Genomic DNA, 14,683 nt, shown 5'->3' on the forward strand with positions numbered 1-14,683 from the left:
TCGGACCCGCTTCCTTTGACGCTCACCTCCTACGACTGACACAACCCAGCGCCCACACAGCGGCTCCGAGGGACAGCACGGCACGGCTCTCCCCACCCTGCAGCCTCACCGGCCGCGGGCAGGGAGGGAACGCCTGCATCCCTGCCAACACAGCTATCCTCTGCTGAGGGCAGGAGGAAGAAAAACACACACATACACGTGCCCCAGCCGGGAAACAAACAAAAAGCAGCGTAAATAAACGCAATTCATCGCAGACAAGTAAAAAGCCCTTTATTAAGGCATCCGTGCGGCGGGATGCTGCTCCTCGCGGAGCTCAGGCCGTGCCGTGCCAACCGCCCCCTCCCCCAATACGCACCAACCGGGGCAAAGCGGCACGAGGGGACGCGGCTCAGCACACGGCCGGCCCCGCGCCCTGCCCGCCTGCCCTCGTGGCCGCCCCCGCCGGGCCCGGCCCGCCCTCGCCGCCCTCTCGCCGGGCCGTTAGAGGCGGAGCCGGAGCCACCGCATGGGCCCGCGGTGGCCGCCCTGGGCCCGGCCGGGGCTGGGGTTGGGGCTGCTCCTGCTGGCGCTGGCCGGGGCGGTGCCGGCCGCAGGTACGGGCCTTCCCTCGCTGCTGGGGGGGTCGGGCGGGGCCGGGGGGTGAGGTTGCGGCCGGGGCCGCCTCCGGGAAACGGCGCCCCGGAATGGTTTCCCTTCTCGCGCGCCTCCCCGGGCCGGGCCTGCCGTGCCGTGCCGGGCGGGGCTGAGTGCACCTCGGGCTGCGGCCTGGGGGCTGCGGGCGGGGACCGGCGCTGCGGCTCGGGTTGCTGGGGAGCTCGGTGCCGGACGGCTGAACGCAGAGCCGCTCAGCAGCTCCAGGAGCCGGAATCGCGGCAGTGTAGGGGTCAGGACGGAGATCTGCGATCACCCCGTCCATCCCGTGGTACGGCAGCTCGCACAAGTGGGCGTCTGGGAGATCCTGAATGTGTCCAGAGAAGGGACCCTACAGCCTCTGGGCAGCTTGTTGCTGAGCTCTGCCACTGACAACAAAGATCCCCTTTGTGTTTGTATGGAAATTCCCACGTTCCACTCTGTTCCCGTTTGCCTTTGTTCTATTGCTGCATGCCGCCAAAAAGAGCCCAGCCCCATCCACCTGACTTCTGCACCTCAGATATTTATGAGCACTGTAAGGGCACCCCCAGCCTTCTCTTCTCCAAGCCGAACAGCCCCAGGTTTTATCAGCCTTTCCTTGTATGGGAGGTGCTCGAAGCCCCTATTCACCTTTGTGACGCTCAACTGGACTCTCTGTAGGAGATCCCTGCTTTTTTTTGAACTGGACATGGTGATCTACACGTGGCCTCACCAAGACAGAGTAGAGGGGAAGACAGCCTCCCTGACTTGCTGCCCCAGAACCGTGATTCAGGTCTGCAGGAGCCACGTGTAACTCCCAGAGTTGTTTCATCTCTCATATGGAAGTTCCCAGGCCTTATCCTGCCTCCTTTCAGCCCTGCACATCTCAGTCAGAGCCTGACTAGTGCAGCACTCAGCCCATCTGAAGTACTGCACTTCCTGCCATGGGATTTGGGATGACAAGCAGTTGCTCAAAACTTCACAACAAAATTGCCCGCACTGAAAGCTGAAACCAGTGTACTTCAGCAGGATCGTCTGTAGACACATTCTAATTCTGGGATGGCTTAAGAAACTTAGATAAGAACATGCATGCAAGTATTTTTAATTGGCTTAATTAAATAGTTAAGAAAACAATTTAGGCTGGGTTTAGCTCTGTACAGAGCTGGGGCAGGCCTGTACCTGCCAGCAGTATTCTCCTGTCCAGACCGAGTTTGCGCTGGTGGTTTGCTCTGGCCAAGTGCTTAGTTGGCGGTTCAGAGACTAGGAGACTGTTTCAGCAGTTACTGCTGAGCTTGGGTTGGACCTACGTTTTCTATTCAGAGAGCCAGATGACTCCCTCTGTTCTGATCTGCGTTCGTTTCATTTATTCTGCTCTTTAATTACGTTCGCAGAGCGCTGCGGTAAGGCGCTGTAGGGCAGATGTTGGTGCGCAGACAGGATTTCATGCCATTCTGGAAAGCCTGCTCCATGGATGGGTCAGGGCCCTTACTCCCAAAAGGCACAGGGGGTCACTTAGGTTTCAGGAGAGCTGAGCTGTCCCTGTCTCCAGACCCCTGCGAGCTGTCAGCGCAGTTGCCATACAAACATGTGGCTGGACCACATCAGGAGAACACAGTTGAAGGTAGAAATGAAGAGTTACATGCTTTACCATGAGAACTGTGTTGGAGGGGAATGAATGCTCTGCCTGCAGTGAGCACAGTGCCACGTGCTGGGTGACTGCGATACGTGAGCCTGTTTACCTGCTTGTGCTCCCACAGTTACATTCAGCACTGGTAAAGCATCAATGACAGTGGGGCTACGCCCACACGCACCAGCAGGGAATTTGGCCCAGAGGCTTGTTCCTGTGCCACGAAAACACGGTTAGAGATGCCATGCTTTCACTGATTGCATTTGTAAAAAACCTCACCATGCATTACTTTTTTTTCCCCAAGGTGTTGCAGTTTAGTTAGAGCCCAAATTACTTGATTAAACATGTCATTTGAATTCTGGTCTAAATCATGCTGAACATGCTACCCTCCAGCCTACCCTTTATGTTCTATTATCTGCAAATTGCTTGTGATTTATTAAAAAAAAAAAAAAAAAAAGGAAGAATGTTACATATTTATGTTTTGTACACATTTGAAGTGAACTTTCCCTCATCAGGTGGAAGCTGTAGCCTCCTGGAAGAGGGGAACGCCATCCAGAAACTGCATGAAGACTGCTTTTGTTACGTGCAAAACAGAATCATGCGATTACAGTACATTTGGTCAACTTTGCAGGTAAGAGCTCCTTTTGGGGATCATCCACATGTGCCACATGCAGCCCCTGGCCTTTTCCCAGCTATGTATATGACCAGTTATCAAAATCAAAGCAGCACTCAGAGTGCAGTGGGTAGTTTGAATGGTGGTGTATCAGAAAGAGCAGCATAAAAGTACAGCACTGTGATCCTTCACTCCAAGCGCGCTGAGGTTTGCTGTCCCCTTAGTAGGAGGACAGGCTTACAGTGTCACAGGAGGATGCCAAACAAACATTAACTCTCTTATTTTGATGCACATCTTCCATACTAATGGACTGTCGCTAACCTCAACAAGTATTTTTGCACCTCTAAACACCTTTATACAACTTCTAAATTTGAGGATAAAATACACTGCTGTGAACCACGTATTGTAGCATCCTTCTTCTGTCCATAACATGAAAATTGCATTCTTATCTACAAGAAAAGTAAATTCAACTGCTTTCGGCTCCAAAAGGGAAGGAGGAAGAGTATGAACATCCACAGCATAAGAACAAAAGGTGTGTCAGGTTGTTAATCTGAAAGTTACACAAATGCTATTCTGGCTGTTTTATCATTTGGCTCAGAGGATCATCTTAATAGAAACGTGCTTAGTAATAGCAGAACAATATAGAAATCTCATGCCACTAGAGACAATAACAGGTTAAGGAAGTAGTGGAGTACGTTTGGTTCTGTTCTTCCTGGGTAGCTGTCACTGGACAACGGAAGGAAGCAGTTTTGCTGTGTTTGCTAGAGAAGCTGCCTCTCAGACTTGGAGGTGGAACATCTCTCGGTCTGTTCTTTACCTCTCTGTCCCTCATACACACATTGCATTGTCATCTACAAGAAAAGCAAGTACAGGTTGTTAGGTTAAGGAGGGGAATGTGAAAGAGAATAAACATTTACAAAAGAAACCATGGTCTGTCAGACACTGGGTTTTGTTAGAACTGTGTGCATGGGCAAGTGTCGTGGTGGAACCAAACCCCCAGAGCCTGCAGATGGGGGCAGGGCTTTGGATAGAACGATGCTGACATGGAGTTCTCTGAGTCACACCGTAAGGCCCAAACAATATTTGCATAGTACTAATAACCAATATTAAACAACTAAAAATCGCAGCGACATGACTTTCTGTGCTGATCTTCATTAGCATATGCACGGTGGTCATGCTGTGCATCTCACAAAACAAATCCCCCAGTGATCCTGAGCTACAACTCTGTCTTACTGTTTGATTTAGGTAAAAATAAACAGCACAAAAACATTCAGGTTTGTGCCTACTCCAGAAAAAAGCAACTGTCGGAATTCAGAAACTGTGTTTGAGTTTGCTGCCTGTGCTGTTCAAATATTCTGGCGACCAGAGACATCTACAGAAACCTTCTTAAAGGTAAAGCAATATGGAGAGGACTTCTGCTTCAGAATACAGCCCTTCAAGGAAGAACTGTACACCGTGAGCGTAACACGAGAAAGTAAGTAGAACAGCTTCCTGCTTACATTACAGATAGATTGGTATTGCCAGCATTACTGCCTGTACCAACTCTTCTGTAAGAGGCCTGAAACTTGTCTGCTGATATTTAATATAACCAGTGTTTCAGAATGAGTTAGTCTAAAGCCCCTTTCTGTTTGTTTTCTTTTTCCCCTTTTTAGTGCTAGATGGAAAGCTCTTGTTTTTGTTTGTAGCTGGAATTTTTCTGTTCCATTTTGCAAACAGTCTGAGCAGGTGAGTACTGGCTGCTGCGCTTTCATGTTTCTTTCCCAGAGTCTGTGCAGCTTTGGTCTGTTCTCTGAGCTGAAGGCACAATTCTCTGGGAAAGTGAAATAAAGAAATGAGTGTATATTTAAACATATATTAAATATATGAATATATATTACAGATAGTTGTAGCATTTGTGTGGGGACAAACTGATATACCTGGGAGCTTTTGCCATAGAACTGCATTGGGGTTCTATATACTGTGACGTCCTGCGCTGGGTGACACCAAGTCAGTCCTCAGAGAGCAAGAGTGGGGAGTCAGGAAAATCCTCTCCCTTTTGTAGGCCACTGAGGTTAGCAGCAGCTGAGGGATGCTGCATGGCTTATAACTGATGCCTTGCTGTAGGCAGAACGCTTGGGGTGAGGTCATCTGGGGCCTGGCCTGCCTCTGCCTTCGTGCCAGCCTTTCCTCACCATTCTTTTGATGCATCCTTGCGTAGCCCGTAAGGGAGGATTCTTACAGGCATAGCAAAACACCTGAACAGTGACTTCAAAGCAAAATGAATCACAAATTAATTGGCAGGAGAGACCTTTAAAACAAGCAGAGCAGCAGCAGTTTTCAGACTTAACTAAATCATATTTTGAAGTCAGATTCTTGTCAATATGTCAACTTAGAAAAACTTGCTTTTTTTCCCACTTTTAAATATATAAGCCTATTCTTGCAGCACTGAAACAGACAGAACCACGGTGTTCATAAGAAAATGATGTGACAGAAGTCTATCATAGAATCCTTAGAATTGAAAGGGACTCTTAAAGGCCATCTAGTCCAACACCCCTGCAATGGACAGGGACACCTACACTAGATCAGGGTGCCCAGAGCCCCGTCCAGCCTGACCTCAAATGTCTCCGTGGACAGTGCATCCCCTAGCTCTCTGAGCAGTCTGTTCCAGTAAACGGTCTGGTAACAGTTTCAGTGATCATATAGTAGTAATTGGATTTTTTACCTTTTTTCTTTTTTTAAACATGAATTTAAAATCTAAACCAAGCCTGTTACCTGATAACTCACTTACAGTTGTGTTCTTACTGAAGCTCGCTGCTATCTTTACAAATGCTGGCATTTTTAACCACTCACTGCTAAGAAAATACTTCTTACAACTTTCTCTCTTGTTTTCTTCCAGGAGCACCAACTTCTTTTACCTGTCTGGAATAATACTGGGCATTCTTGCTCTGTTAATTTTTGTCCTGCTGGCACTTAAAAGATTTATTCCGAGGGTAAATCTACATTTGTAAAACTAAGTAATAATTATTATCATTGTAATAATAGAGGAAGTGAGGAGTCCAAGGCCAGATTCTGACCTTGCTCTGTCTGGGGAACTCCACTGAAGTGGGTGTGGGAGTCAAGTAAATATAATTAGGTCAGAATCAAGTTCTAATTAGCTTGCTGCCGAGTTGAAGGAGAGTGTTGGTGTTAGGTTTATTGGACTGGAGCTAAGCTTGCTCTTGAGTATATGAGTAAGTCTAAATCAAAAGGTAATTTTAGTGGCAGCTAGGACAGATTTTCTTCCATTCAGCAGGGAATTAATTGTAAGGAGATGTGAACTTTCACCAAATCTTTATCTCTGTGCATTGTTACAGTATTGCTGAGTTATGTTAATTGAAAATACACTTAAGGAAACTTAGGTCATGACACTGAGACACAGCAGACAAAGACAAGAGGTGCAGCTGCTCCACTCAAACATGATGCTGTGTACTTGCAGCAGAGCACTGTGTAGTTTAAGTCTGACACAGAGCAGAAGCCTGCAGGTCTGCCAGAACCACATCTGTGAATTCCTTTGCTAACAATGGTCCTGAGTCTGACTGAGACTAATAGGTTTTTTTTTCTGTTTTTATTTTGTCAATCTCCAGCGCAGTACTTTCTGGATACTATTGAGTGGCTGCTGGATGTCCTCTCTCTATCTTATCTACTGTTTCAAAGAGAATATGCAGTGGTTGTGGTCTCAACACAGGATCTACCTGTTGGGTAAGAATGTTCAACTGAAATCTGCAGTGCACTTTTGGATGATTTAGTGGTTAGATGAACAGCTGCCCATTAAGATTTAAAAAAAACAAGTTACTGCAACTCATTTATGGATTACTTTTTTTCTCCCAAGCCAGAAATGGTCTAATATTCCAAAAGTTGCTCAGTAAGTATTCAGTCACATTATATCATTAAATAAAGAGTTTGATCTCGTGGGCCAGGAGCAGCTGAAACAGCAGACTTTGCATTAATTTTTCATTGATTTGCCATAACGTGTTCTCCCCATGGCAGCAAAAGGGCACCTACGCTGACTTTTATTTTGCTGAATATGGGAACTGGATGCACATACTGCAAACTGGTTGGCAAATCTATTGCTCTGGCATCTGCCTCAGCTCTCTTGCATGGGAGAGAGCTCACGTGCAGCTCTTCCAGCATTACCTAATGGCTGCGCATAAATCACCTCGTGAGAGGTGCACAGCTCGTACAACATAATGCAGTTAACTACAAGCACAAAACCAGCACTCTGTGCTGCACAGCAGTTGCAAGCTTAGTCAACCAACTAGTTAAGTTCAGAAGGGTGGTTTCCATCTGTTTCTCCATGACGTTGTTTCGTGTTTCCACAGGTTATTTTGTGGCTGTTGGAACTATCAGCTTTGCTACTTGCTATCAGCACGGACCGCTTACCAGTGAACTGAGTATAACCTTGTTCACGTGGACGCTGCAATTAACAGCCTTCGTTTTCATTTACTGTGGTGTCACCATACCTCAAGTTGCATATGCAATAATAGCAGCCATGCTCTGCTCCAAAGGCCTGGGTTATCCCCTTGGTGCTGCCTGGCACATAGGCAGGTGTGTATGTATTTACGAATGTCCCGTGTCCCTTTACAGCCAGGAAACTGCTAATAATGAAAAAAAGCCTTACATTTAGATAATTGGTAAATTTCTATTGCCTTTTTTTAAGCAAATGTAAAGCTACAGTGGAAGAAGTCTAAATCCCCAAGAAAGACATATAATTACTTTCTGTTTGGCAGTTACAAATACGAATTTTGTTCTGTGGGGAATGGAGAAATATGACTGCGCTCTTAAGTACAAATGTAGCACCTTCTAGTCTGCAGCATATGGCAACCAAAACATTTCTGTTTGGTCGACTGATCAGACTGCAGCAATAGTGCTTTGGTTTCACACGGTGCAAGAAAACCTGCAGGTATTGAATCTTACAGGATGGAAGTGCATGTTAGAAAAGGACAGTCCTTCCTAAGTTAGATAGCTTTCAATATTAGCGTTCAATTCGGAGACTAAAAACCTGTTTCCACCAAAACAGTGCTTCCCATTGATTTTAGTTCTCCAAGGATATCATCAAAGATACGCGTGTCTATCTTTAGTACGTGGAAACAGTCAGTTATCACTGTGGAGACATTCCCCCCTGTATTCCCTGTATGTGCTCCATTTATATTGTGGCATTTGAAGTTGGAACTGCTTTCGCGATGTAGATCTTAGTTTGCAAAGTACTTCTGTTAGCAATATGGGAACAACATGTTTGCTCAGCCTTGAATTTAAAGCATGTTTTATCACAGATGTAACACTCAAGATTCTAAAAAGCCCTCCCAATTTACAGCTGCTCGTTACCTCCAGTGATGACACTCTTTAGTGCAGACTGTTCCACAGCTGTAGACTTCTGCTGAACCTCTAAGACCCACGAACAGGCAAAGGTTACAACCAAGATAACTAAAAGAATAAGAAACAATTTATCTTTTAGTCTCACACCATGCTTAGTGTTTGAAGAACATACTGCTTTGCCCCTCTGCTCTTTTCAGATGTTGCAGCACGGTTGGTGTTGAAGTATTATTTATTTTAGTTGGAATTGTTCATTTACCAAGAGCTGATTTTGCCAGCAGATGAGAAGCAGTGTTTCAGCAGCAACACAATATCAGTACTTTCCTGATCAAGTAGGTTCCGTTTGCTCTGAAATCAGTAAGATTTGACTGGGAGTTCGTAGAAGTCGCAACAAACCTGTTTTACCATTAAACACTGTGGATTGTTCTCTGGGTAGAATCCCTTCTCATTTTCAATGAACTGATGCTTCCATAGAGCATACCTAAATATGGCACTACAAATCTTCCTTAGGAGAATAAAAAAGCTTTCTTTTCCTCTCTTGAAAAACTAAATGGTAGCACCAAGCAGTGAGGCTATGATGCCTGATACACAGCTCAGAGCAACAGATATATCAAAATTGTTAAGAATCTTGCTTTAATTATTAAGATCACCACTGGTTCCACTAAGCCAGCAAGACCTTTGGCATTTGACCTGACCAAGGGCTGCAGTTCACTCTTTGTGGGGAAATAAGGAGGAAAGCTGAGTGCTGCTGGTTGGAGCAGGTGTTTTTATACAGAGCTGAAAGTTTTATGGGCATCCAGCCCTTGCTTATCTTAACTCATGACAACATTTAAATGGAAAGCAGTCGACAGAAGGGAACAGAACATGGCACGCTTTCTAATTGATATCTAATTATATTATACAACGCTACGCAGCAGCTAAAAAAACATCAGATTGTAAACATTTTGGCCTCAGACTACTCAGTTTTGTAATTTGAAGCAAGATTTAAGCTATCTAGTAAACAACATGAACAACTTGTAACAGAGCATTGCTTATCTTTAAATTTAAATATGCACACTGGGTTTTGATTCAGCCCATGTTTCTGCAGAGACTCATTTTGCATGCACCTAAAAATGGCTGAGCAAGTAGACATCTCTTCTGAGATTTTAGTCTAAGCATATACAATAAGGAAGCCTCATTCTGTGGAATGCTGGATGAGACCTCGAGTAAGCAGCCTTGCAAACACAAAGCTTCTTGTCTTAAAGTGTTAACACAACCTTGTAGCTTTTCTTAATAAGATAAACGTGATTCAAGCACGTTCATAGCAGATCATAGAGAAAATGGATGGGCTATATTTATGTGCCAGAAGACTTCAGAAATACTAACTGCTATTTCATTTCATTTTAGAAAAATGAAGAATCACTTTCAATCAAAAAAATTAGTGGTCAGATGCCTTACTGAAGAAGAATATCGAGAACAAGGTGAAACAGAAACTGTCAGAGCTCTGGAGGAGCTGCGCTCGTTCTGCAAGAACCCTGACTTCTCATCATGGTTGGCAGTATCCAAACTCCAGTCCCCACACAGGTAAGAAAATGTAGCTTTTCTAAGCGAGGAAACATTTGGTTAGACAGCAAACTTGCATACTAATTCAGGTGAGTTTACATCTTGCATGCAGTAAAACATGGGGGTAGTTTTATCTACCTGAGTAACGCTACTAAAGATTGCAGCCACATCTCTAAAGGATACCACTTGCTTGTGGTATTAAACCCTGCTTGTTCCTCTCTGACCATAAATTAGTCTGGGAGCTTGCAGAGGGTCACAGCTAATTCGTGGTAGTGGCAGCTTTCTCTGAAAGGCTTCCTACAGTGCCTAAGCAAGTTCCTACATGGTGACCCAGGTCACCATCTAACCAGTGACTTGCACCTTTCTTCAGCTTTTACAGCACTACACTTTTATAGTGATCAAAATCAGGGCAGTCTGAAGATACATGCTCAAGCATTTGCTGCGTTAAGCTCTTCGACTGCCAGTCTGCACAGCCAAGCAAACCTATTACTTGAAGTATCAACCAATATTTAAGACTGCGAAATACCAGGGTCTGCACCCAAACAGGATGACAGGTAGAATAACTACTCCAGATAGAGCTTCAGTGACAAACGTAAGACAAATAAAGGTTGTGAAGGAAAGAGTCAGATTAATGTAGCCACAAAATCTTGCAGAATATAAAGTTAACCATAATCTCAGTACATTTCTTTCCAAATCCAAAATCACAGTTTCACATCTCAGCCAGCCACAAAGACTTGGCTTCTAACACAGAACCAAACGTCACGACTTCAAAGTAGCCCCAGTCAGCTTGGAATTGGATCAATAAAAACTAATTTTAGAAACTTCATCTTCTTTGGATGGGCACACAGTCTCTCTGTCAGGTTTTAGAGATTAACTGTTGAACTGATGTTTGCTAAGATACTTGCCTTCTGTAGCACGATTAAAAGATATAACAAGTGAAAATTCACTGCAGTACTGTAGACAAAAAAACACAGAGCAAGCAACTTAGACACGCTCTTTTTACGGTCGTTACTTAGTTAATATTCTTCTAAGTTGTTCCCTATAAAAGTACAAAAATTAACAGAACCAGAAGTCTGATTTTACATTTAGTATCTCTTTAAACTTCCTATGGAAGATAGTTTAGCGCACGGCAAACCTATGAAACAGATCCAGCCCCACCCTGTTCTCCATATAGACTTACAGCGCGTCCAAGAAGAACGAGGTGACACCATTCATCTTGCAGAAATGTTCAAGTCTAAAGTGTAAATTATTGATCAGTTTACCAGAACTGCAGAATGTAGCTGCAGTTCCTTTTCTTACATTTCTCTGATGCTGTCGACACTTACCCAGGTGTCAGAACTGCCGTCTGTTCCCATGAGCTTGCCAGAAACCTCCAGTTCCATTCTGCATCTTCAGTATAGTTGTCCACTGAAAGTAAGATTTGTGGTGAACTGAGATGTAGGAAGTGATAAGTTGGTGCTTTGTTCAGCTAAACCTCCTGTTTGGAGTTGACCTGGAGCAGATGCAGTATTCCCAGTCTGCAACTCAGTTAAGCAAAAGCAGGAATTCTGTCATGGCTTCAGTTCAGCTTGCCTGGAGCACGCGTGCAGCAGCAGAAGTAAGGTGATAGCACAGGAAGGTGGGAGTGCTAAGTTCTCACCATTTTTCCCATCATTAGCAGTGTCAACTTACCTGAAATTCTTAAAGACTTTGTCCCCAGTACTCTACAGCTTTTAATTAAGAAATTAAAACACAATCTATTCAGTGATAGAAGCACTTACTCTGGATTACCCCACAAGCAATGAAGAAAAAAATCAAGTCAGATCTTGCTTAGTCACAAGACTCTGCAGATGGCCTCCAGAAGAACAAGAGTTACTTGTGTAGGAAGGACTGAAGACAGAAAGGAAGATGAAGCAGGGGAACAAATCTTCAGGGGTGTCATCATCCTTTTGTCACTCTGTTTTACATGACACTGTAGCTCATGCTACACCTTCAGGAGTGACCTCCACTGCCTCTAGACACACTCTCACATCAGCCCTGCTTAATTGGCTGCTTCCCCCTGCATTTGTGGTATTTTTTCATTTCCCAACTGATCATTTCTCCCTTTCAAACTTTGGCAGGTTTGCAGGTTTTGTTTTGGGATCTCCCCACGTCTCACCTGCAGAAACGAAGGCACACGATGAGGAATACGGCATTGGGAGCTCCTTCCTGGAAGAGCAGCTCTTTGAGACAAGGACAGAATCTGACCAAGATGAGACAACCAGCTACATCCACGAAGAAGACGATGAGAATGAAGATGAAATACATGAGCAGATTACATTTCCATATGCTACTGAGCTGCTCTGAGCTTTGGAAACCACCCTAAAAAAGGGAGAGAGGGGAAAACACATTCGTCCTGCAAAGGAAGGTTGCAGGCCAAGAACTCACTTCTGGTGATTTCTTGTGGATGCTTGGGGACAAACGAGCGTTTTTCAAAAACTGTTTCCTGCATCACTGCTATTGCACAATTAGAGCAACAGAAAGAAACCACGGGGACTGCTCAAGCGAAAAGGATGTCACGCTATCAGTATTTTAACTGGGAAGGGTTGTTTATTCCCATAGCAGGTACTGACAGCAGCCTATCCCACCACAACACCTTCCTTTGCCAAGGATACTACCTCTAAACAACAGGGCATCTTGGCCCTGCTCATTGTCAAGTCCTCTGTGCTGAGCGCTAGAGGGAGAGGAAGCCATTATTAGTGCTCTACTTTCATGAAGTACCCTAAATATTAGCAAATTTAATAATGTTCTTAGTTTGCTGATAAATCACTTCACTGCTCATGTGACTTTTCAGTGATAGAGATCTACAGGTTTAACGTAGCCGAGTGACATTTGTTTGCTCTTCTCGCTCAGCTTGTTGTCTGCTAGCTTCACTTTACCTGCCCCTTTTCTTCTAAGCTCCTCTTACTTTTTCAACTCCTGCCTCATTTTTTTTTCACCCATCTGCTTTTAATTGTTCTATTCCCGCACTCTGCACTGTGGTTATGCTGTACCTTGTTCTTTACATGTCTTTGTTTCCTCACACACTCTTCTTCTCCATTCCACAGGCCTGTCCTTCTCCACCTTTGACAACTGCAGGTGGTCCCCCTGGTTCATCCACCTGCGGATGAGGTCATTCTCTTTATTTCTTCAGACTATCCCCCGTCCTGTTTTCCTTTACTGTCTCCAGACTGCAGAGAGCACAAGGCCATTAATTCTCTCATCAGCTGCAGAATGTATCAGCGGTTGAAGGGCCGTCTTCATAATGAGCAGCAGAACCTCAGCAGTGTGAGTTCCCTATTGTCCATCTCTGGTCAAGGGAGAAAACGTGCTGCCTCTCTAATAGTAGAGCATTCTAAGAGCTCCTCTGCATAAAACATGACCCAGACTTTGTTTGAAAGCATAATTTAGATAGTCCCTCCTTGAGTTGCTTCGAGATTGCTTCCTTGTAGAAAGAAGTCTTCCATTGTACAGTAGAGACACCTAACTCCTTTTTGTGGCACATATGCATGTTCTGTAGCACATTTAAGGGAGAGAAACCCTGTCAAGCAGGTGCTTCAAACTATGTTCGCTTTCGAGTCCACAGTATTAAAAGAAATAAAAAAAATTAAAAAAAAAAAAAGGACAAGAGAACTTTGTTCAGAAAGGCCACAAGCTTTAAAAACCACCCTAACAGAGGTTGCTACTACCAAATCCAGTTAAAATAGCAGCCACGTTCAGAAGGCAGGATTGCCCAGCTGGGCACTGTCTCTGGTAAGGAGTTATTTTCTGTAACAAATAACTTAGGCTCTTTTTAACTGGCCGTATCTTCTATCCATAAAATTTGAGGCCAAGCAGGAGAATCAGATTTATGCTAGCTTAAACCCATAACTTCTTTGGAATTCCTTCCACTATTGCAGCAGAAATGATCCTCCTGTAAGTATATTACATGTTTTCTTACTACGCAGTAGTCAGAGACTACATTAAAATAACCTTTTAATAACCTTACATAATAACTAAATGGAAAAGCCCAAACAAAACGGGCAGTGACATTTTTCTGACACTTTCCCTTTTGCTGAATTGCTAAAGGACAACACGAGGTACACCCACTCCAAAGGGGGTGGGTAGGAAGCAAACATTTTCTTGTAGTTAGAAAATTCAACATTTGCGTAAATACTGTCCAAAATGGAGCAGGAAACCACTAAGGCCATCCAAAGCAGAAGTGCAACAGCATACCAGAAAGATGACTGCTTTAGTTCACAGTTGATACTGACCTTAAAAATCCTCCCCAGTCTGTTCCAACATGGGAAGCAGTTCACAAACAAAGCCTTCCAAAATCAACTGCTGTCCCTCTAGCCCTTTGCCAGCAGTGAGTTTACTTGCTCAGCAGTGCTCTGATGTACGGAGATTACACAGATGAACAGAAACAGTACTGGCAAGTGCTATCCAGAGTTCAAATGGAAAATCTGGGAACAGAACCTTGATGTTAATCCACTGCCTTAACTATGACAGAAGCCTTCTGTCCTTAACAAAGGATGAGTTCCATTTATCTCCTGTTTCACCACGTTAAAAAAGAAGTTAAAACGTTGTATTCATTTTGTATTTGTGGTGCACCATTCTCATCTACTGTCTTTTACTTTCAACATTTTTAAATAAAAGTACTTTTCCAAGACGTGGTTCTCTGCCCTTAAGTAGTTGTTCTGTGAAAAGAACAAGACAAGGAGGAGCCAAGTGAAGGGGTGTGCGTATGTCCTCAACTTTCCTCCACCGCTGCAGATTTAAGAAACCCTAACTGCCTGTTAGCTGTGGCCGCTTCACAAAAGTCCTCCTTCACACCCATCTTCCTGGAGGACTCTGCCATTCCATTTCTCCATTCGTGACAGATCAGAACCTCAAAGCAAAACTTAGTCCCAGAGACCACTTTGTCACAGCTTTTGTATGCATACAAATGAAGCAGCTGACACAGTGAAAACTGAACTTTCCTATGT

At 44.4% G+C, this 14,683-nt stretch overlaps 1 protein-coding gene across 1 annotated transcript; it reads left to right on the plus strand.

Moving 5' to 3' along the window:
* The first annotated feature begins 340 nt into the window (after positions 1–340).
* Positions 341–14,367, plus strand: NEMP2 (nuclear envelope integral membrane protein 2). Its single transcript, XM_085228604.1, has 9 exons — positions 341–593; positions 2,752–2,867; positions 4,095–4,323; positions 4,502–4,574; positions 5,725–5,818; positions 6,452–6,566; positions 7,187–7,412; positions 9,564–9,740; positions 11,819–14,367. The coding sequence occupies exons 1-9, from the start codon at positions 506–508 to the stop codon at positions 12,042–12,044; spliced, it is 1,344 nt and encodes a 447-aa protein (XP_085084730.1). The 5' UTR covers positions 341–505; the 3' UTR covers positions 12,045–14,367.
* Positions 14,368–14,683: the final 316 nt, after the last annotated feature.

Source organism: Meleagris gallopavo, chromosome 7 (assembly GCF_905368555.1).
Source record: "Meleagris gallopavo chromosome 7, MGAL_WU_HG_1.1, whole genome shotgun sequence".
NCBI lineage: Eukaryota > Metazoa > Chordata > Aves > Galliformes > Phasianidae > Meleagris > Meleagris gallopavo.

Coding starts and splice junctions, on each gene's coding strand:
- NEMP2 (XM_085228604.1), top strand. CDS start 506: ATGGGCCCGCGGTGGCCGCCCTGGGCCCGGCCGGGGCTGGGGTTGGGG. Junction 6,567..7,186: donor ACACAGGATCTACCTGTTGG/GTAAGAATGTTC, acceptor GTGTTTCCACAG/GTTATTTTGTGGCTGTTGGA. Junction 7,413..9,563: donor GCTGCCTGGCACATAGGCAG/GTGTGTATGTAT, acceptor ATTTCATTTTAG/AAAAATGAAGAATCACTTTC.